At 50.1% G+C, this 22,533-nt stretch overlaps 3 protein-coding genes and 1 pseudogene across 3 annotated transcripts in view; 2 read left to right on the top strand and 2 right to left on the bottom strand.

Annotated features, from left to right (window-relative positions):
* Positions 1-5,419, bottom strand: part of NUP188 (nucleoporin 188) — a 47,728-nt gene extending 42,309 nt beyond the window's left edge. Inside the window, exon 1 of the mRNA XM_006918042.3 lies at positions 5,323-5,419. Within this exon, the coding sequence (XP_006918104.1) occupies positions 5,323-5,354 (32 nt within the window). The 5' untranslated portion in view covers positions 5,355-5,419. The remainder of the gene's footprint in view (positions 1-5,322) is intronic.
* On the top strand, positions 684-802 carry LOC112484800 (annotated as a pseudogene).
* On the top strand, positions 5,347-7,519 carry DOLK (dolichol kinase). Its single transcript, XM_006918043.2, has one exon. The coding sequence runs from the start codon at positions 5,762-5,764 to the stop codon at positions 7,376-7,378; it is 1,617 nt and encodes a 538-aa protein (XP_006918105.1). The 5' UTR covers positions 5,347-5,761; the 3' UTR covers positions 7,379-7,519.
* Positions 7,520-8,854: 1,335 nt separating this feature from the next.
* Positions 8,855-18,927, bottom strand: PHYHD1 (phytanoyl-CoA dioxygenase domain containing 1). Its single transcript, XM_025051203.1, has 11 exons — positions 18,841-18,927; positions 16,651-16,809; positions 14,036-14,111; positions 13,844-13,891; positions 12,717-12,772; positions 12,573-12,635; positions 11,964-11,985; positions 10,607-10,735; positions 10,392-10,508; positions 9,629-9,755; positions 8,855-9,528 (listed from the first exon to the last, which is right to left on the bottom strand). The coding sequence occupies exons 1-11, from the start codon at positions 18,871-18,873 to the stop codon at positions 9,483-9,485; spliced, it is 876 nt and encodes a 291-aa protein (XP_024906971.1). The 5' UTR covers positions 18,874-18,927; the 3' UTR covers positions 8,855-9,482.
* Positions 18,928-22,533: the final 3,606 nt, after the last annotated feature.

Raw genomic sequence — 22,533 nt, 5'->3', positions numbered from 1 at the left:
CTCAACAAGTAAAGTCTAACAGTCATTATGAATAGTACTAGGTTTGTTCATGTATTAATGAATTTCCACTAGGTGCCATATGAGATTAAAAAACACATTAGATATAGACCCTGCCCCGAGTGAGCTCTTCAAATAACTTCTCACCACGTGTTTACCCCACTTCCTTCCCTCATCCATGCCTTTGGAAACATGTTTTGGGGTTTTTTTAAGGTCTAGAATTAAATTTCAAAATGTAGCCATTAAGAAATTCTTTCAAGTCCATAATATTGTAATAACTATGTATAAATATGTATGGCTTCAGACGGGTACCGAATTTATTGAGGTGATCACTTCGTAAGTTATATAAACGTCTAATCACTATGTGGTACACTTGAAACTAATACTGTATGCCAACTGTAATTTAAAAAATTATTATAAAAATATTCTCTCAAGAAAGAGTTATAAAAAGCATGAGGGATTATATTTTGTAAAAACTTAAATCAGCTTTAGAACAGTAACCTGAAATAATTAACACTGCTTAGAAAGTCTATCTGTAGAGAGAAGAAAGGTCCTAATAAAATATACTAAATATTTAACAAAAAGAATACAAGCTGTGTTAACTTTGAAGACAAACAGAAAAATGTTTTCCTCATGAAAACTGTAACATAGAGCACTAGCTCTATTTAAAAATTATCTTTTGGCTGGTCTACGGTCATACTACCCTGAACAAGCCCAATCTCATCTGATCTAGGAAGCTAAGCAGGATTGGGCCTGGTTAGTACTTGGATGGCAGACCACCTAGGAAGACCAGGTGCTGTAAGTGTAAAAAATAAAAAACATAAGTGATTGTAAGCTGACAAGGTCCTTGCAATCTGTGAGGTTAACCAAGGGTTGCCTTACCTAAAAAAAATAAAAAATAAAAAAATTGTCTTTTGGGATTTTTCCATCAAGAGGCTTAAACACACCTAAAATTATAAATCTCCTTCTGAGTGTAAATGCCTTTAAGGAAAAAATTTCGATTCTACTGAATCAGCAGCCCCCAACTTTCTCAACTGCATTGTGGAATCACTAATAATTTTTCTGATAACGAGCTAGCACTCGATATTAAAAAATCAGGAGATTAGATCCAGTTAATGAAACAAATATGTCTCTTTACAGATAATGTGTATTAAAAGGTATGACTAAACCACATTCCAAGTAATTAAAAACAAAGGCAAGCTCACTATTTAAAGAAAGTTATAGTAAATTTTGAAAGAATGTCTTGTAAAGAGAATAATTATCATCTAACTTATTTGAGAAATCTGAATTAGCAAAAAATAAAGGGAGGGCTTTATTTAAAATGGTAGATACTTTTACTTTACCAAGAATAGCTTCTGATTTGCACAAATGGATTAGATACCTATTATATAACACATAGCTAATAACGGGCCTAATGGTACATCAAAATTGAAATTAAATTGAAAGAAATTAACCATAATTGAAGGTTTTGTATGCCTGAGCTAAATCACTTTATCATCTATCTTCTAATTTCAAAAACCTCAGGCATTAAAGAGCTTTAATTTATCCGCATTTTCTTTCAGAACTTAGACCCCTAGCTAGCTAGGTAGCAGTGATTTCCCAGAAGAGACTGAGAAGACCACTAATCATATTCAAAGACTAGCTGCCAAGTTCAGAATTTCTTGTTTTCTCAAATTCAAGCTGTGGGTATTTGTTACGCCCAAATCTGTACAAATTAGAAAAAAATATATACAATGACCTAGTCACCGCCTAGAGCTACTCTTGCTCAGAGGCTGAGTATGGGAAATCTATATTTTAAAATGAATACCCAAATGAATTCCTAAATTACCTAAATGCTCTCAGAGGAGCAGGTAACAGACCTGGTCAGTATAGACCCTCTCTGCCTTTTATGTTTGATATGTTAGCTTTTTTTACCTTGGTCAGGGCGAGTAGAAGAGAAAAAGATTCTGCTACTAACAAGGACTGGAGATGACTGCCCTTGAGTAAAGCAGTAACTTTTATACTTACTACTCAAAAAATAAATGTTTCTTTAGAAATTAAAATTTTCATTGATAAAACTATGTTGTTAAGGTCTGTTATGTCAAAAACAATAGTTTATTGAAAATGAGATTTTAATAAGAATGTAATGTCAGGCACTGTGCCAAGTACTCAACATTTTCTCTTGCTGAATACTGACAACTTACTTATCAGGTACATACTATTATTATCTCCATCATCTCCTAAACCTTAGAAAACTAAGGTTTAAGAATGATTAAGTGACTTGCCTAAGATCACAATGCTAATATATAATAGAACCAGAGCTTGAACCCAGGTTTGCACGACTCCAGAGTTTAACCATTACATTACACTGCCTCAAGTTGTACCCAAGCATTCATCTTAGAAGCAAGCAAAGACTGAGGTGAAGTTTTCTGTTCTACAATGGCAGACCATATACTTTTAATACAGTGGCTGGCACAATAGGAGAGGCTCAAAAATACATATGCTATAAACGAATAGCAAAGGAGGCTGATATGAGTCCCTTTTAGACCTGCAATCTAACTGGAAAAGAAAAATTAGAAAAAATATATATATATCTGCAGAAGTGCCAAGAGAAGACAGAATAAAGGAGAAAATGGTAATTTATCAGAAAGAGAATTCTTGTGGAAATAAGTGTTACTGGTTCCTCAGTTCATACATTTACTGGTCTATGAATAACAGGACCTTCATGATGCTCATACGCTTAGTGTGGGAATGACAAAAGGCATTAAGCACACATTCCACAGTTAGCAAAAAAAGTAGAAATAAAGAGCTTGATCCTAACAATTAGACACTACGAAGGAATGTACTCATATAAGACCAAAAAAAAAAAAAAAAAAAAAGAGGGAAAAGAGAGATCACTGGGAACTGATTCAGGGATGGATGAGAGACTTCCCCTCAAATTGGGACCTGAAGTTTGAGCAGGTGATTCTCAAGACACAAGACATGGCTGGAACTGTGATGTCTAATCCAAAGCCTCAGGGAAACATCTTCTACATATATTTTCATAAATGAAATACGTGCTAGTGTCTCACGTATTTGCACAATAAATAAATCTGAACTATTTATTTATTAGGAGGAGAAACTAAGGCACAGAAACCAAATAACTTGCCTCAAAAGTTATAAAAACGTATTGACTCTCAATCCAATGTTCTAGCAGACAACAAAAAACTCTATTCCTAAAAGAGCTAGAGTTCATGGAAACTGGAAATTATCTTCCTTAGAGAGATCCATATGGCTGGAAACCTTTGGGTGAAAGTTACCGGTAGGTTAGAAATAATAACCTCTAACGATTGAGTCTTTTTGGTTGAAAGATGAGATACAGCCAACCTACTCTGAGTAGTTCTTTTGAGAAACAGTTATACTCCACATGGAAATAATAAAAGCAGCCATCATCCATAAATGTTCTGACTCCACAGATGAGGTACACCTCTCTTACGTAAACTGAGACTTAAGTTTAGCAACAACCTTTTCAAACCAGTTGTTTTTTTTTTTAGCATACGTACACCAATCAGGTTTCTACAACCACATTAATTGAAGAACACAAGAGATACCCCAAAATGCCAATATTCAAACTGAGTTTCTGCCAAATCCTGACTGGCTTTCCCCAAACCGAGTGATTTAAGAATATTATTCCATTTTTGACTAGTGCTAACTCATATTAACATGTACAATGACTTTCTTACATGCTTCAAAGCCACCTCAATAGTAGTCTTAAAAGGATTCACATTTGGAAAAACAAGCTCAACTGGTAAGGTGGCCTGTCTGAAGTCATTTGCAAATCAGCGGGCACAGGAATAGAATTAAAGTTTTCTCTCAGTCCTGACCTCTAGGTGTTTCAAACAGAATGCTGCTCAGTGTGATCCCAATAGTTATGTGCCTTCCAGCACAAAAAGAAAGATCATTCTCCTAACACAGGCTATGAGCAAAGCAGTGCCTAGAAATCCTTGTTATTTCTTCCATCTTCAAGTATGAGTTTGGTAGGTTTCCCAACATGATCAAAGCATCTTTCAGGCAAATCGATGCTTTTCTTCCCTTACTTCCTCTCATTAAAGAGCACACCTGACCCTGTCAGAGCTTAACTTTACCCAGTCTCCACGATGATTATGAAATAAGCCTAAGAAAAGGAAGACACAGTGACCACAATGCTGCCTGATAAATGAGCTGACATAAAACAGCAGAAGAGGGAAAAGCAAACTGGTCCTTACAATTTCGGAAGCAGCCCAGTGGAAATTCCAAAGAAAATGTCACTGAGCTGACAGGTGAAGGAAGTGCTATCTGAGAAAACAGGCAATGTCAGTAATAAATATTTACGTTAAGGTCTATCATGTGCGCTCACGGGTGTTGAGGACACGGCAGTGGACAAGACGAAAAAGTGGGGAAACACTGCTGGCACAGGGAACAATAAATGACAGGGACGTCTAAGGAGGGAGGGTGGTAGGGAGAGGGGAAGACGCTTCAAGCTGTAACGTGGAAGACAGAGATGGGGCGATCTGCTTAAAGTTTCGGTTCGCATCCTCACTTTTTACCACTTAGCTAGTACTGAGCTGGATTTGCGAGTCATCTGCGAAACAGAAGGTGGCTCACGGAGTTAAGAGAATCCCGAGACAATGCACGGAAAGCGCTTCCCCGGCGTCTGGCGCTAGTAAGCGCTCTGTAAGGGACTGTCTGTCTCTCGTTAATATTTCATCTTCTCGTCTCTAAAGCCCGTTACAGTGCCTGGGCTCTCTCGGAGGATGTGGGCATGTGGGCTGACGGAATCAACGCCGGAAAACATGAATAGATGGATGAATGAAAGACGGCAGAAACCGCAGGGAAGTGGCTGGGCGCCGCAAGAAACACTTCCCAACGAGAGCACCTGGGGAATCTGGGCAGCGTCGCCGAGGCAGGGCACGGGAGGCTGCAGCAGGGACGCGGGTGGGGGCTCTCCCCGGCGACCGCGAAGCGCCCCGTTGCGCCTCGAGGGAGCGTCACGCCGGACAAGGAAGCGCGGGGGCACAGGGGGAGGGACCGAGGGATCTGCCGGTGGGGAGAGGGGAGGAAGAGAAAGGGACTTGGGGAAGAGACGGGAGGCCGATGCTGACAGAAGGACTGAGGCACCGGCCCCCCCCTCCTGGAGAAGTCGCCTCAGATCCCCCGCGCGCGCGGGGACCGTTTGGACGTAACCGCCTCCCGTCTCGGCGCCCGTCCACCTAGCCGGGCTTCGCCCCGCCACCGCCTCCACATCTCGCCCCCCACTCCCGCCCCGCTTCCGCTCGGCTTCGACCCCGCGCCTCAGAGCCACCCCGGCCGACTCGGCCCGCTCCGCACCTCACACACGGCCCACCGGCGGCAGCCGCCATCTTCGCGCGCGCGCCCCCGCCCCGCCCCCAAACGCCGCGTCCACGTGACCGCCCGCTTCCAGACGGGCGCGTGGACGGGCTTTCCGTCACGTGATGGTGGGGCGGGGCCAAGATGGCGACGCCCAGAAAGGTGAGGAACTCGCGGCTGGGGCCGCCGAGGCTGGAATGAAGTTGGCCGAGAGACGACGTCTACGCCATAGGTTGAAGACGGTGGAAACTGACCGGACACTAGCTCCCAGGCTTCAGAGAGTGTCCTCCAGTAGAGCTTCCCTCCTTGCAGCTAGAGAACGGAGAAAGAAGGTGCTGGTTGGGTGAAGCTGCGGCTCTCTGCCTGGCAGGGCTTAGGGGCCCAGCGTCCAAAGCGACCCTAGTCACCCGGGTTTGCCCAGGGTCCCAGGTCTAGAGAAATGACCCGAGAGTGTGCTCCCCCGGCCCAGGGGACCGGAGCGCTGCTGAGCGGCTCGGTGCTGGCAGAGGCGGCAGTGGTGTTCGCGGTGGTGCTGAGTATCCACGCATCCGTGTTGGACCGGTACTCGTGGTGCGCCGTGGCCCTCGCAGTGCAGGCCTTCTACGTCCAGTACAAGTGGGACCGGCTGCTACAGCAAGGAAGCGCTGTCTTCCAGTTCCGAATGTCCGCAAACAGTGGCCTACTGCCCGCCTCCATGGTCATGCCTTTGCTCGGACTGGTCATGAAGGAGCGCTGCCAGGCTGCGGGGAACCCATACTTTGAGCGCTTTGGAATTGTGGTGGCAACCACTGGCATGGCAGTGGCCCTCTTCTCATCAGTGCTGGCGCTGGGGATCACTCGCCCAGTGCCTACCAACACTTGTGTCATCTTGGGCTTGGCCGGGGGTGTCATCATTTATATCATGAAGCACTCACTGAGTGTGGGCGAGGTGATCGAGGTCCTGGAGGTCCTGCTGATCTTCGTCTACCTCAACATGATCCTGCTGTACCTGCTACCCCGCTGCTTCACCCCTGGGGAGGCACTGCTGGTGTTGGGTGGCATCAGCTTTTTGCTCAACCAGCTCATCAAGCGCTCTCTGACCGTGGTAGAAGGCCAGGGAGACCCAGTGGACTTCTTCCTGTTGGTGGTAGTAGTAGGGATGGTGCTCATGGGCATCTTCTTCAGCACCCTCTTTGTCTTCATGGACTCAGGTACCTGGGCCTCCTCCATCTTCTTCCACCTTATGACTGGTGTGCTGGGTCTTGGTGTGGTCCTGCCCTGGCTGCACCGGCTCATCCGCAGGAACCCCCTGCTCTGGCTTCTTCAATTCCTCTTCCAGACAGAAACCCGCATCTACCTCCTAGCCTACTGGTCTCTGCTGGCCACCTTTGCCTGCCTGGTAGTGCTGTACCAGAATGCCAAGAGGTCATCTTCGGAGTCCAAGAAGCACCAGGCCCCGACCATTGCCCGGAAGTATTTCCACTTCATTGTGGTAGCCACCTACGTCCCAGGTATCATCTTTGACCGGCCACTACTCTACGTGGCTGCCACTCTATGTCTGGCGGTCTTCATCTTACTGGAGTATGTGCGCTACTTCCGCATTAAGCCCCTGGGCCACACTCTGCGGAGCCTCCTGTCCCTCTTCCTGGATGAACGAGATAGCGGACCGCTTATCCTGACACACATCTACCTGCTCCTGGGCATGTCTCTTCCCATTTGGCTAGTCCCCAGACCCTGCACACAGAAGGGTAGCCTGGGGGGAGCGAGGGCCCTAGTCCCCTACGCCGGTGTCCTGGCCGTGGGTGTGGGTGACACTATGGCCTCCATCTTTGGCAGTACCATGGGGGAAATCCACTGGCCTGGAACCAAAAAGACTTTTGAGGGGACCATGACATCTATATTTGCCCAAATCATTTCTGTAGCTCTGATCTTAATCTTTGACAGTGGAGTGGACCTAAACGACAGTTACGCTTGGATTTTGGGATCCATCAGCATGGTGTCCCTCCTAGAAGCATACACTACGCAGATAGACAATCTCCTTTTGCCTCTCTACCTCCTGATATTGCTGATGGCCTAGCTGCTGTGTAGCAGCGATGGAGGAAATGGAGACAGGGGGAGGATAAATGGTCCCCACAGCAGCCAGCCACTTGGGCATGAAGAAGCAGATTTGATTTTTCAGTTGATTCAGATTCAAAATAAAAATTAAAGCTCTCCCGGCTTTTGATTTGCTGATATTTAAAAAGCAAAAAGGCTAAAGGATAGTACAACAATTCAAAGAACTTAAGTGTGCCATAGCCCCCCGCCCCTGCCACCTTGCAATCCTCAGAGGGGCCTGGAGTGGACACTGGAGACCACAGAGCGTAACACTTCAGGACAGAGTGTCATTATTACCCAAGGCCAGTTCTCCTCTCAGCAAAAAGCCAGGCAAGCCAAGGGTTGTACTTTTGCGGGCTGTCCTTGGAGACTTAGCTCTATCTGGAGGAGAACCCAAGAGGAAAATAGCCAAATGCATGTGATTCCTCTCATTTGGGCTAGAAAGAGCTAAAGGCGGGAAAATCAACTTGTGTGTGAGAAGGGGCTGGGGAAAGAAGAGCAGGTTTCTCCCGGCTGCTCACCCAGCCTGGCAGGGAGGGGCCTCGCAGGAAGAGGCGAGAATTTGGGCCCACTATGGCCAGAAGCCAGGAGTGGACAACTAGGGAGCTCGCGGGGTCACTGCCAAGTCCTTTCCCTCAGAGGAAAGTGCTGAAACATTCCTTTGGGAGCTCAAAGGAGATGACAAACCCTTCTCTTTTCTCAGGTTCCCTTCTGCTTGCTGAAGGAAGTGGCAAAATGTCAGGGAAGAGCAGCGGCTTTGCCTCATTGACTGTGCCCTTGGGAAAGGGCTCTGTCCTCTGGGCCTTGGCTTGTCCATATATACAGTAGAGGCTGGAAATCAAGTTCACAAACTCTTACGGCCGCTGAGGTCAGGCAGGTAATGCAGTGAAGGAGGATGGCAAGTGAGACGTGGAGGGCACGTGTGCCTCTAAGGAGATAGCTCCAGCCAGTCGTCAGCATAGGCCTCGTGCTGTTGACCTGTTCTTTCAAGGAGGCTTAGAAATCTGGATTGCAAATTTATGTGAAATCTCTGTTTTAAAAAGTTTTTATAAAAATACCAAGGCCCAGACAAAATACATCTGTGGCCTGGAATCAGCCAGTGGCCCCCGACTTGCAGCCTCTGGGCCAGACGCTGGCTAAACAAATTTTGGATTTCATATTATTCTTGCGAAAGGTCTGGGTGCCTGCCAAGCATGCCCAAAGAGGAGGAACCCATGGAAGCCCTCGTCTGGCCCCCAACTATGCAGGTGGGAAAACAGTTCCAGAGAGAGAAAGGGCCTAGCCTGAGACCAGAAAGCGAGTTGGTCACAGAGCCAGGACCAGAATCTGGGACTGGATTCCCAGGCTTGGTCGTCTTTCCCCTTTCCCAAGAGGAGAGCACCAGGACTGTAGAGGTTAGAAGCGCAGGCCCTGGATCAGGCTGAGCTTGCTAAACAACTAAACTGTGTTTGGAGCAGATCCCTTATTCTCCCCATGAGTCAGCTTCTTTATCTACAAATGCGGATGGCAAGAGCACCTACCTTGAAGGTCCATCAGTGTGGGGCCTCTGAGATACAACATGTGAAGCTCTTGGCACAGTGAGTATGCACCCACCAGATGTGACTTACTGTTAGGGAAATCACACAAACCTCATCAGGCAGGGCTGGGGTACCCGGGATGATTGTCAGCAGAGCTCTCATCTTGAGAACAAGGCTGCTTGGGAAAGAAGGATCAAGAAGCTGCATTCAGAAGTCATTTTTATTCAATGTCTTGCACGGTAATAGAGTTCTGTCTGAGAGGAGAGAAGAGTAAGAAGCTGGCAGAGAAGTGGCCAGAACCATTCTGTGACCACAACCCTCTAGGGGGAGGCAGAGAGGAGACAGAGACAGAGATCTTGGGAAAGGCACCCAGCTGGGCTCCTGCTGCCCAGCTGCCACCTCTCGCCTGTCTGCCTGCAGGGCCGAAGAGTACAGACACTGGCAGAAGGAAAGCCCAGGAGGAGAGATGAGACTTTCCTCTTGCACCTGGGTGGTTGGGCAAGGCACTGGTGGTGTCTGTGGCCCACAGCTTCACCTGGGAGGGGACATTGCCCAGCCCTGCGAGAGCCTTTAGGTGTACAGTGGGGGAAAGGGCAGCTCGGCTGTTGGCTGGAGCCTGCGGAGGATAGAAAATGCCCCTGAGATGCCAGTCTCACTGCTCTGCCTAGCTGCGAGGACCTCTTCAGGACCCTGTCTGGGACATACCTGCCACCTACCAGTTCTCTGGGCTCCAGACGGTGCCAGTGGCCTCCATGAGGTGGAAAGTGTAGGCCTGGCGCGAGCGGTCGGAGAGGTTTTGCTCACTCTTGTGCACCACTTCTCCGTGGATCAGGACAAGGGCCCCTGGCAGGGACACCGTAGGTCAGGACACTCAGGGCAGGAAGGGACACAGGGCCTTCCAGACCTCAGGCAGTTTTGCAGCCTATTTATCTCCATTCTCGACCCTGAAAACTCAGGAACTTGCGGCCTGCCGTGGGGTCTGAGGCTGTGCTGTTGGACACAGGTTCCCCTGAGATCCAGACCCTCCCCCCGGGACCCATGACCTTGGCAAGCCCTATGGTGTTTGTACAACCAGGCAGAGTCTGTACTGTCCCAGTCGGCTGGGATCTCGCCAGCAAACACTGAGTAAAACCTCAGTTTTCCCGTTTCCAAAAGAGAGAGGAGGAGCACCAAGAGCTGGCATCTGTCGAGTACTTGCCGTGGACCACACAGGTTCTGTGCGAACATCTTGGATACATCATCTCTTTGGGGGAAACTGAGGCTCAGAAGGATTCAGTCATTTGCCCAAAGAGCCCGGAAGTAGCAGAGTCTGGATTCTAGACTGGTCTGGGAGACCCTGCTGTTAATCTCACTGCTTCCTGACCACCCAGTGTCCAGGGAGCTTCTCTCATTCTCAGGTGAGCCGGGTGGTCAGAGCAGGCAGACACCCATGGGCGTGGCGTCAGGGCCCTGCCTTCCTTCCCTCTGCATACCGCCTACCTCTCTGCACTGGCGTAGGCACAAAGAGGCTGTTATCCCGGGCTGGCTCTGACCCCAGGAAGCTGGTGCCAGGCGCTGAGCCAGCAGGGGCCCGGACCATCCTTCTCGACACTCCACCTGCAGGCCAAGAAGGAGTCTTTAGCCTCTCTTTTTTCTGGGTCCCTCTCCCATGGCCGATAGGGTATGAGTGGATGGGGAGAGACAGGTGTCCTCACTGGTGTGGGAGCCAGGGATGAACCAGAGGCAGCCGTTCTCCAGTGTGGCGTCCTCCAGCGCGATCCACAGGCCCAGCACCCGGCCCAGGGGCTCCGTGTACAGGAAGGAAGCATCCTGGTGAGGGGAGACTGCAGCAAGCCCGCGTGGGTGTGAGGAGCCCAGCCCCCACCTCACCTTGGCCTTGTTTCCCATTCTCCAATCCCCCCAGAGCCCTCCTGGCCCAGCCCTCCCATGATCAGTTAGTCTTGCCTCTCTGTAGTCCAGTGACTTGGGACAAGATATCTTACCTCTCAAAGCTTCAATTTCCTAAACCGTAAAGCATCCCCAACAGTAACCTACCTCATGGGGTTGCTGGAGGATTCCATGAGAAGATGTATGACAAGTGCCAGCACAGGACCCAACATTGTAATAATTTGCTAAAAAGTAGCTGCTCTTGTTTAATTCTGGCCAGGTAACTAAGGCCACCGTCCATAGCTAGAGACAAGCACCTCCAGCCACCAGATGATCCCCCCCAGTGGTATAAGTGTGAAGTGGTGGGGACGACTGACCAAGCACCCACATTTTAAATACCCCCCACCTCGTGATGCTGGGGCCCAGCCAGGATGGAGGACCACCGAATAAATGACCTTCGCCTGTAACAGGGGTGCTCATCTCACCTCCTTCCTGGGGAACTGTGTTTTTTCTAAGCATCAACCTTTAAAAGGGACATTGACAACCTGGACAGTGTCCACAGGAAGGTGTCCCAATAGGGGGTGCTCCAAAACATTTGGTGGAAGAATGACTGAAGAAAGTGGAGGTGCTGGACTTGGGGAAGGGATGGCCATCCCTTTAGGGGACTGTCCTTTAACTGAATGATGGGAGGAGGAGGCGGTCACAAGGAGACCAACTTGGGCTAATGCAAGGAAGGATGACCTGCGAGGGGGTGAGCTCCCTGTCACTGGAGGTATTTGAGCAGAAGTGGATAATCACTCACAAGAGAGGCTATAAAGGATATTTGCACATCCATTGAGGTTTGGAATTAGATCAGCAATTTGTATGCTGAATCGGTCCTCCAAGAAACTTGTTAAAATATAGATTCCCAGGCCCTAGCAGCCCTACTGACTCAAGATCTCAGGAAACTGGGCCCGGGAATCTGTATTTTTAACCAGCTAGGAGTTGTGGCCAGGTTCAGGAACCACGGTACTGGGGGGCACCCTCCCAATTCACTGTCCCAGGAAGGAACAGAAGCTGGCTTGTCCTCCCCAGCCTGGGGACAGGTAGACAAGTGCCCTCCCTCCCTCTGAAGACCTCATAACCACTAATGTCCAGATTTCCCGCCAGGGCCTTTGCTGGGCCCACAGTCTGCACTCAGCTCACCTTCGCCACCCAAACGAGGTTGCTGCAAGAGAGAGGAAGGGCCCGGTGAGACCAGAAGAGGGCAGGAGAGAGCAGGGACCGCTGAGTCTCATGGGAAGTTCTTCCCTGGCCACAGGTGTTTACCTCTAAGGATTTCACACTGGCACCAGCTATGAAGCACCTACTGTGTGCCAGGCCCAGGAGGGCTGCAAAAAGAAATACCACCCTGCCCGCCAGGGCACTCCCAGTCTGACCACGTGCATGCGTAACAGAACATGTGGCAGATATGAGGGGTAGCAGGAGAGATTAGGACCCAGGCTGGTTCCTCTCTTCCCAAAACTGCTGGAAGGCTTCTTGGAGGAAGTGGCACCGAGCTAGGCCTTGAAAACTGAGAATAGCATTTCAATAGCCAGAGAAGGGAAGACGGAGTCCTGGGGAACCCCTTCTCTCCTACCACCAAATTTTAACTGAAAACCAACTAAAGGCCAGGCACCTTAGCCGGAAGAGGCCGATTTTACATGTTCTTCCCCCAAGTTAATAATCTTCCTAGTAGCAGCTTTTGGCTTGGTATGAATTTTCTGCCCATTTTACAGAGCATAAACTGAGGCCTGGGCAGGATGACGAGCTCACCTTGAAGATGTACATGCTCTGTACCACCACGGGCATCTGGAGGCCCAGACTTCTGGCCAAGGCCTGGAAGAGGTCAAAGGTCACACTGCCAGCCCACACTCACAGCTGGCCCACTTACCCAACCTTGTCCCCACCTCTGCTCACCTGAACCTTGGGGGAGTGTGTGATACACTTGAAGACAGGGTCATGGGCATGCAGAGCTGCGGGATAGAGGCAGGCTGATGGGACAGTCCCCAGCCCCCACGAGCCCCTCCCATGCCTAGCCCTGGGCGTCCAGACTCAGCCCTCACTCCCAACAATTTTGTGTATATTAAATTTTTTCTTGTTTGTAACCAAGGGATGGGCCCCACAGACACTTTGGCCCCACCTCAGACCCCATCCCACCCATGACCTTATTCTTGACCTTCTAACCATCTGTGACCCTCACTCCAGCCCTGACTTCCCACTCCTCAGAGAATGAAAAGCTCCAAGGGGCCAATCCCTTGGTAGCAATCTCGGTACTGCCACTAACTCTATGTGACTTCTCTCCTGTAAGCCTCAGTGTCCTCCTCTGTACAAGGGGACTAGAAGGCCCGCCCTGCCGTCCCCCCAGGCTACCACAGGGCTCACAGGGCTAACGCATGCACAGCCACAGCCCAGGGCCTGGCACGGAATAGTCACTCTTCTCATTATTTGCTATTATCGTTGTTACTACAAAAAGCGAGGGTTGAAATGTTATATGTCGATTATAACTCAATAAAAAAAAAGTGAGGGCTGAATGTACTTAAGGCCACTGAATTGTACACTTCAAAATGGTTACAATGGTAAAGTTTGTGATATATATTTTACCGCAATGTTTTTAACAAAGCTACTATGATATAACTTCAAGCTTAAAAATAAGTGATCTATGAAATAAATTTTAATGTATGATCCTGAAAAAAAAAGAGAATTTCTTAGCTTGGTTTGGGGGTCTCAGAACGGGGACCATATGAACATGTTAGGTGCTCCTTAAGGAGGCTCCTTAAGGAGTGCCTATGCCCGGGGCCTGGGTCATCCCCAAGCCAGGGAGCAGAGAACTGAGGGGTCTGCACGTGCCCGTCTGCATGGTAGGCTCGGTGGACCCTTTCCCAGGCAGGACTCATGATTAGCAGCGTAAGATGCAGAAGAACAGGGCCAGAGAGGGCGCTGCAGGCAGAAATGCTATTGTCTGGGCCACTGTAGGCTCTGGGTAACACCCCTAAACTCTTCAGGCCTTGGTTTCCCCCTTTCCTTTTCCCCAGGTGCCAGCTTACCATGGCCAATTTTGTTGATGGATTTCTCTGGAGGGACCAGGAAATTTCCTGTGGCACAAGGAACAGGTAAAGGCAGACGAGCTAGAGTCCAGCCTCCCCTGGGGTAGCTGGCCTCAACACCCGCCCCCCAGCCCTGGGGGCGGAGATACCCAAGTCCAGTGCACCCCCACCTTTAGGGCCCCAGCTCCGGACCTTTCTTGTCAAAAACGCCTTTCTCAAAGAAGAATCGAATCTTGTCGCCACTGCTCAGGAAATAGTCTGTGCTGCCCTGTGGGGAAGGGACATGGGAGGGACTGAGAGTATCGTCAGGTAAGAGCTAGGCCTAGCGAAGAGGGAAGAGGACTCAGATAGTTCCCATTGCACAGGGCTACAGACCCCGCTGGCGCTTCTCAAACTCATTCACTGAGGCACAGACAGGGAATGGGAACCCCAAGTGCCTGGAAGCATAGCCAGAAGCTGCAAGCATGGAATTTCTTGGAAACCTCTTAATAAGTCACATGACTTATACTCAGTATTGTGTGATTCAAACCACAGGTACTAGAATCAAACAGGTCTGATTCCCAGGTAGGCTTGGACCACTTGTTTTACCTCTCAAAGCCTTACTTTCCTCATCTACCAAAGGGAAATAATAACAGAACTGACCTCCCCCGGACTGTTAGAGGCTGCAGGTAGAAGAGGCTGACTCCTACAGCTGTGGAGAGCACATACACTGGAGCTAGGATGCTTAGGTTCAAATCCCAGCTCTGCCACTGGCTGGCTGTATGACCACGACTGTATCACTGAACCTCTCTGGGCTTGGTTTCCTCATAAAATATAGATGTTATTAATGGTACCTGTCTCATAAGGTGTTGTAGGGATTATGAGTTGGTATATGTAAAGCACTAAAACAGTCCTTGGAGTGGTGATAAGTGCCATGTGAATATCTATTATTATTATTATTATTACTGCTGCTGCTGCTAAATAGAAAATGCTCAGCAAGGGCATAGCTAAATGCTTGATAAATACAAGCTAGTATTAATCTTCTGTTTTCTTAGTAACCTCTTCTTATTAATTATAATAAGTTTTAAATTTCTTAACATCATATGAAAACGATGCTTCAGGAAGATGCCCTGTGTCTTCCCGTGGCTTTAATCATCGTATTTATCTCCCTACCTTCTTGCGTGGCAACATCAGTGGAATTGAGTGGCATCGACCCGCCCACCTGGGTTCCCCAGAGGTACACAGCCCTGCCACTCCCTCACATGTGTACATCTGCTCTCACCTGCGCCTACATAGCTCAGCTTGGTGCCTCGGCAGGCCCCTTCAAAGCCTTTCTGCTGAAAACTGAAAGTTTTTTTCAACATTCTTAGCTCCTCTGCCTGCACCAGGATGAGGGTGAAGCGAACAAGTTAGGGGAGCATAATTGATAATAATAACATTGAAGATGATGATGCTAAATGTGTCAAAGGTTTTACTTAACTCGTTATTTCACAAGGGAACCACAAATTCAAAGGAGAATTCCAAGAACCACACACGTATAGGCAGTAATGAATGCTGAAACGGATTTACAAATCAAGGCAAAGCTGATCTATCTACTGGGCAATAATAATAATAAAAATCACATTCTGAATAATTGTAATCAGTACAGGGCACTGAATAATGATTGCGTTCTGCTAGACGTGGTTTATATCTATTTCTATAGTTATTATCAATTCTATCCAACTTACAGAGTTGTAAAATAACTCAGAGACAATGAAAAGTGGAGGTAAGCTGGAAGGGAGAACGAGACAGGACACCCCCCGATCTTCTTTTCTTTTAATACCTATTCCAAAGTCTTTCGCATGGGTTTACTGAGTACCAAGCACTGTGCTGATCTCTTCGCAAGCATTATAAAACGAGATACACACACTTTCTCCTGTCTTCTCCCCGCCTCCTCATGGGTCTCTGAAAGCGGCTTGGAGGGCACAAGATTCGACCCCCGCACTCCTTGGAGTTTTTGAGTGACCTTGGACACAAGAACCCCGTCTCGGCTTTCTCCACCTAGAATGCTGGATTTGCTTCCAAATGAAACGATTTCGAGGAAATTATCATTCTGCGACCCTTTTTCCCTCCCAAGTCCCAGTTCTCTGGGTTGCAAAGCTTCCGGCCATTGTAATTCCCTTTATGCCCACCAGATGGCAGGAGCTGCTCTGCGTGAGTATGAGTGAGCCCATTAGGAGGCCGGGACCACAGACAGCTTTGGCTTGGAGGACCTGGGTCAGACAGGCTCATAAATTCAGACCGTGAAGGGTTAAGAGAACTGAGTGAGAGAACCCACGAGTCTCAACTTCCCCATCTCAAACTGAACTGAGTCCCGTTAGGTCACTGGAGGGAAACGGCAGAGTTTCTAGTCTCATTCTGGGATAAGCCTTGCACAGGTGGGCCCATCAGAATTACCCATTCCAGGTTGTGGGCCATAGGGAGGCCCCTTGTGGCAGGGGAACTACTGAAGAAGTACAGCAGACCAGTGAACAGCTTGGACTTGGTATCAGACAGATCTGGGTTCAAAGCCTTGCTCTGTCAGTCACTAACCCTGTGGTCTGGGGTAAGTGAGCTGGGCCTCATTTTCTCCACCTGGCAAATGGGCACAATAATGCCGATCTTATAAATTCGTAGTGAGGAGTGAAGGAAATGTGCATTTGAGGCACTTAGCCCGGAGCCTGGTGCGTAGAAGGCTGGGGCCTGATTCCTTATGAGGACGAGCCATGGGCCTCCAGGCTGTTGCTCTCCCAGGGAACTGACCCCCTGTCAAAGATCAGATCCCGTCCGCACCCGCCCCAGGTACCAACCTGGGCTCGCAGCTGCTCCTCTTCCTGGGTGGAAAATTCTGTGCGGCAGTGGGGAGGGACATCCATCTCAGCCACTATCTCACCAATCCTCTGTTGCATGGCCACACACTCGTCCGCAGACAGGAATCTTTCCAGCACCAGAAATCCATCCTCCCGGAACTACAGGCAGGAAGGAGACTCAGGCTCCCCTCAGCTCTCAAATATACTTTATGAGAACTGATTTGACCCTTGCCCCAAACCCGAAGCTATATGAAGGTAGGGTCAAGTGTCCTGTTCATAGCTCTGTCCCCACCCCTGGCCATGATGTATGCTCCCCCCCTCCCCCCGCCAGTGAGGAGCAATTAATATTGGCTGCTGGAATGAAGGAAGGAGGAAGGGGAAGGGAAGGTGTGCCCCACCTTCTCCTCCAGTGGGCTTGGGTCACAGGGGAATACAATCTCACCTATTTATTCAACTAAAATTGATCGAGCATTTACTGTGTACCAGACACGGTTTTAGGAGCTAGAGATTCAGTAATGAGCAAGCCAGCAGTGATGCCTGCCCTCCAGGAGCCTACAGTCTAGCAAAGGAGACTGACATCGAACAGGGGAACATATCACAAAGTGCTGAGTACAAGCGGGAAGAGGGCGATGCAAGAACCAAAGGCAGAAGAATCTAATGTAAACCAGAAGACAGAAGGGTCTCAGGGCAGCAGCTCTGAGGAAGGGACGTTTAAAGGGGACCAGCAGGATAATGGGAGTTGAAGTAAGGGAAACATTTCAGACAGAGGGAGCGGGACGTAGGAAGCCCCTGAGTGAGGGAGGAACCCGAGGAATTGGGAGTTGATGGAGCAGAGTGAGGATGGAGCAGAGTGCAGCGGGTGGCCAGTGGGGAGTTAAAACTGACGGATTATTAAGATTTGCCTCTAGTCCTCTTAATCTGAGGCCATCGAGAGATAAAGAGAGAAAGACTATCTACATGTTTGCTTGCAGAGCATTATAAAGTCTGAATCTGAACAGGAACACTGGAAGTCACCACCTGACCCACAGTGAAGTGTCTGATTTCCAACCACTGACCTTTCCCCCACCAATTCCCTCCCTCCCTCCCTCCCCCATGGATGCTCAGTTCAGGCTTTCACAAACGCATGGGGGGCAGGCATTCATGACCGCCCGCCATGGGCCCTTCTGTCTCTGGGCAGCTCTGCATGATAGAAACTTAATCCACATCTTAGTATCAAGCTGAAAATTGCCTCCTTAGAAACTGGGTCATCCACAGCTAACTGGTCAGACCTGTGATCCCATAAACTCACTGCTAGAATTCTTGGGCCTGGGGGTGGGGAACAGAAGCCACGGGAGACTGGCAAACAGGGGAGCAAAGATGTATGTGTGGGGGTATTCACTGAGGCTTGTTTAATGACAGCAATAAATCAGAAACAACCTAAATAAATGCTCAGCACAAGGGGACTCGTCCAACACAGCATGGTCTTTCGAGAGCACAACATGGCTGAAAAATTCATGTGGTAAAACATATTTACTGACACAGAAATATATGTTCCTGGTTAGAAAACAAAAAGCCAGGTACAAATTAGTATCCTAGCTGTTGTGAGAACTTGGGCATATGGCAAGCACCCAATAAGCTGTAAGCAGTAGCTACTAAGATGGACCTTATTAAGACTAGGGCTGTATATCCAAATAGTGTGTCAGCGCAGAATTTATGGGTGGTTTTAAATTTTCTTCTTTGAGCTTTTCTGTATTTTTCTCTTGCCATCAGGAACAAACAACAAGGGTCATGTTATTTAAAAGCCTGTGAAGCTCTAATTCCCACCGAGTTACCCTTTTGTGTTTGAAAGCACGTGGGACCCAGGCAACCCAACTGGTGAGGGAGGCGAGCTGGTCGGCCCATCTCTGGCCCCGCCCCCTGCTCGCAGGCCCGGATCCCGGGCAGGGACCAGCTGATGGCGGTGCTTTTACTAGGGTTTCAGTCACATACACGTGCATTCCCATCCCACCCAGATCCTGTAGTCTGGACCCCCCCGATTGTGTGTGCAGAAGTTAGGAGTCCTAGCTGGGAACCGACCACGACCCGCTTCAGTTTCCTCTTCTGAAAAATGGTAGCGGAGTTGAGTTTCCGGGGCTGGGGACTACTAGAAGTTCCGAGGGGCTCCCCACTTTTTCCTGACCCTCCCTGCCCCCTACCCCTGCAGGCCCCTACCTTCTGAAGCTGCGAGGGGCTCAGGCAGGCCATGAGGATGAGGGTTCACCGGTGGCTGTGGGTGCGGAGCTCAAGGCTGGAGAGGAGAAAGGGCAGGAGGGGAGAGTGGATGGAGCCTGAGAAGCCCAGAGGACTTAACCCTTGCCTACCCAGAGAAAACCCAAGCCCTGCCCCACCACCACCAGCCTGGGCCCCTCCAGGCTGAGCCCCAGTCCTTTCCAGCCCCCTCTGACTCCTGTACCAGGAGGGGCCCTGGCCCCACACCCTGGGTCTATCCTCCCTGCCAACCCAGGATTAACCCTTTAGGCTTTTCACTGCTCCCTCCGGTTTCTTTCCAGAAACCACTGGGGCTGGCTGCTTACCAGGTGCCCAAAAGTTGAATTACAGGAGTGTCTGGGCAAAGCAGTTGCACAGGCTGAGTGCCAGTTCAGGTGCCACAGTTAACTGTGATTTCTGACCAATGTCTTTCCCTCAATTGAGGATTAGAAAGTCCTCCAGGCTACCAGCATCAACATCTGGGGCATGTAGGGTGGGGAAGTGCACAGCAGCCTGGCCCTGAGTGGCTTTGCATTCCAAAGGGAATCCTCTGGGCCTCTCCCTAGGTCCTGGGAGGATTATGGGAGTGTATAAGTGAGTCTGCAGCTCAGAGGAAGGTAGGAGGTCTTAGGAGGAGGAAGGGGCTAGAAAGAGGGGGCTTGGGTCTTTGGAATGAGAGAGAGAATCACGATTCCTGTTCCCCACCACCGGGCCCAAGATGTTGGCATCTCAAGTGAGGCTGGCACAACAGAGGCCCGGGGTCGGAACAACATATGCACACCCACCCTTCCTTGCTAGCTGGCCTTCCCTGAAATCATGCTTTCTGAATGGCAAAGGGACAGAGTGTCTTGGGAGGGAGCGTGGGGACACAGCTCAGCCCGCAGGAGACTTGGCCCAGATTCAAACTGTGTTTTCTGGGCCACCGCTCTGGGAGTAGCTGCTTAGTCTCAGCTTCCCAAGCAGGGCCAGGGGAGGAGTGAGCCCTGCCAGGTTCCTGAGGCTGAGGGTGGACGAGGGGTTAGGAGGGGTTAGGAGGGGTTAGGAGGGGTTAGGCAGGGTGAGCAGGGCAGGCAAAAGACAGCCACGTGGGAAATGCAGCCGAGCCTCGGTTCACTTGCTGTCCTGGCTGCTTCTGATGCAGCCACTTAATAAATAGAGAGAGGCATGTGCCAGGAGTATAGGGAGGGTCCACCGTGCTGGACAAGCAACTCTCATGGGAACCCCACTAAAGGCTCGTAGTGGAGGCTTAATGAGGCAGACTGGGTTCAGTCCACACCCGGGCCTTACTGTCCCTATCTGTAATTTGGGGATGACAGAATTTGGGGGGATGTAGGTGAAAGATGGTGCTTTGCTGCTGGTTAACAGCTTGGTACAGGGCCTGACCCTTAGTAAATAAATGCCTACCAATTACTCAGTTAGCAGGGGCTGTTCTGGGTAGAACATGAGGGTATTTTAATTTTACTTTCTGAACTTTCCCCAAGTTTTCCTACCTGTGGTTGGAATCAGGGAAAAGACCACCACTGTGGTTTTAAGTGGAGAGTCCTGGGGGGCGGGGGCTGGGAATGGGAGGGGGAGGAGCTGGGCCTCCCATGATTTGTTCATTGATTCTGTTCAGGCTTTCAGAACTAGGCGGGTGGTTTTTGTTTTTTCCAAAAGCTAACCAGCTCCAGATCAAACACTCCTGCTCTGGGCACTGGGCAGACCCAAGGCTGGGATGGGGGTGTGGGAGTCAGCGGAGAGGGGCCAGACCAGACAGGGGGCGAAGGCCTCCACTGTGGAGACCCAGACCAGGCTTAGAGGGAGGTCCTGGCCCAGCTGCTCAGTCTCCCAGTCAGTCAGAAAGCCCACGACAGGGACAGAGATGAGGAAAGTCCTGCTCAGTCCTGAGGTCACCTGGAAGGGTTAGAGCCGGTGGAGCGAGGAAAGACAGACTCTGTCCTGCCCCAGAGGAGATGCCCACACAGCAGCTGAAATTTCACGGCCAAGGCCAGGCCAAGGCCAAGGCCAGACACAGAGGCCCTTCTTCTGCACCAAAAGACCCCTGCCCCAGGCCCCTACATCAGCCCAGGGTGAGCCTCACTGGTCCAGGAGGAAGATACCGTTTACTGGGGACTAGGAGCCAGGCACTCAGCTGAAAACTCCACCCACCTGCATAATTATCATGGGTCTCCCAACAATCCTGCAAGGTTGCCAACACCATCCTGAGTTTACAAATGAGGAAACTAAGGCTCCACATCAAATAAATAGAAGAGCCAGGATCTGAAGGCAGCTCTGCCCATCTCCCTGAGCCTCTGCCCTTGACCCTGGCACCTTCAGCAGGCAAGGAAAGGGGCTGGAGCAGGTCAGGCCCTCCCACAGTGACTTCAGCCCCACCTCTGCAGAGCCTTGGGGACTGGCTGTTGGGATAAGGGACCTGTGAGAGCACGCAATGACAAAATACAGAGGCCACGGGAGGGAAGGGACCTCCCCAGCTTCATGCAGGGGATGACTAAGCTGGGACAAGGACCTGAGACCACTGGCTCCCATTCCGGTGACCACCCCTCCCTCCCCCTCCCCACCAAAGCTCACAGGCCCTGGGCTGGCAGAGAACGTGCTAGCTGAGGAATCCCTGGCCAAGACCATCCATGCCTGACGCGTACCAGACGTTCTGTCCAGCTCGTGTCCATGGGGCGGGGAGAGGGTGGGGAGAGTTAACTATCTTGTAGGTGCCCGATAAATGGTCACTTAACAAACGAGTCCACAGGGCCCAGCCAGCCTCAGAGAGCTGAGGGAAGGTCCCCCCACAACATGGAGACCTCCAAAGGCTACTTTCTGTTATAGATTTATTTGATATTTGAATGAGTCCACAACGAGTCAGACCCACATGTAACGGATTGCTTCATGGTTGTCAGAGGCTAGTGTGCGTTATTTCCGAGGATTACATCTGATGACACACGCAGAAAACACAAATGGACAAATAGACATAATTGTTAAGACAAGAGACGCTAAAACGTGCCTTAGTGTCCAAGTGATTGATCTAAGGCGGGGACCCTTCTAAGGCGGGGACCCCGGCGACTGATCTAAAGTGAGGTGGCTTCCTGCCACCAGGTGCTGCGTGGGCCATGTGTGCCAGGCACCTGGGACAGAAACTGGAACCAAAACTTGGGGAGCCTGCTCTTCTAGAAGCGACTTCCCCATCTGCGACCCCGCCTCCAATAGTCTGTTCTGGAGGACCAGGTGGTGACAAAGCTGATGTAAGCAGCTGAGGGTAGTGGTGGCACTGGGCAAACGCATGACACATGAAGTGGGAAAGCAGAATCTGGGCGAGGTAGCTCCTCTCGGCTCCTTAACACTGTGACGAGGGACAGGGAGGATGGAGCACCGATCATCCGGGGATTAGCCAACCCGAGTCTCCTCCCCTCTTGGCAGCTCCAGAACATTCCCTTTGGCCAACAGCCACAGAAATGAACGCCTGCCAAGACACATGGAGGAGAAAGAAAACAAGACACCAAAAACAAAACAAAAAAATCCCCGCTCTGAGGGAGGAGAGGAACAAACAGAACTCTGGACCAAGGTCACGCCAGATTCGGAAGACACCCTGCAGCCGGCACCCCAGGGGACGAAAACACGAGTCAGGGTCTTGTTGCTCTGCTCACGGGAACTGCCGCCTCCCCCCAG

Source organism: Pteropus alecto, unplaced genomic scaffold (genome assembly GCF_000325575.1).
Source record: "Pteropus alecto unplaced genomic scaffold, ASM32557v1 scaffold67, whole genome shotgun sequence".
In the NCBI taxonomy this organism is placed as follows: Eukaryota; Metazoa; Chordata; class Mammalia; order Chiroptera; family Pteropodidae; genus Pteropus; species Pteropus alecto.
Note: the sequence above shows the minus strand (reverse complement) of the source record. Positions and strands in the feature narration are given on the sequence as shown.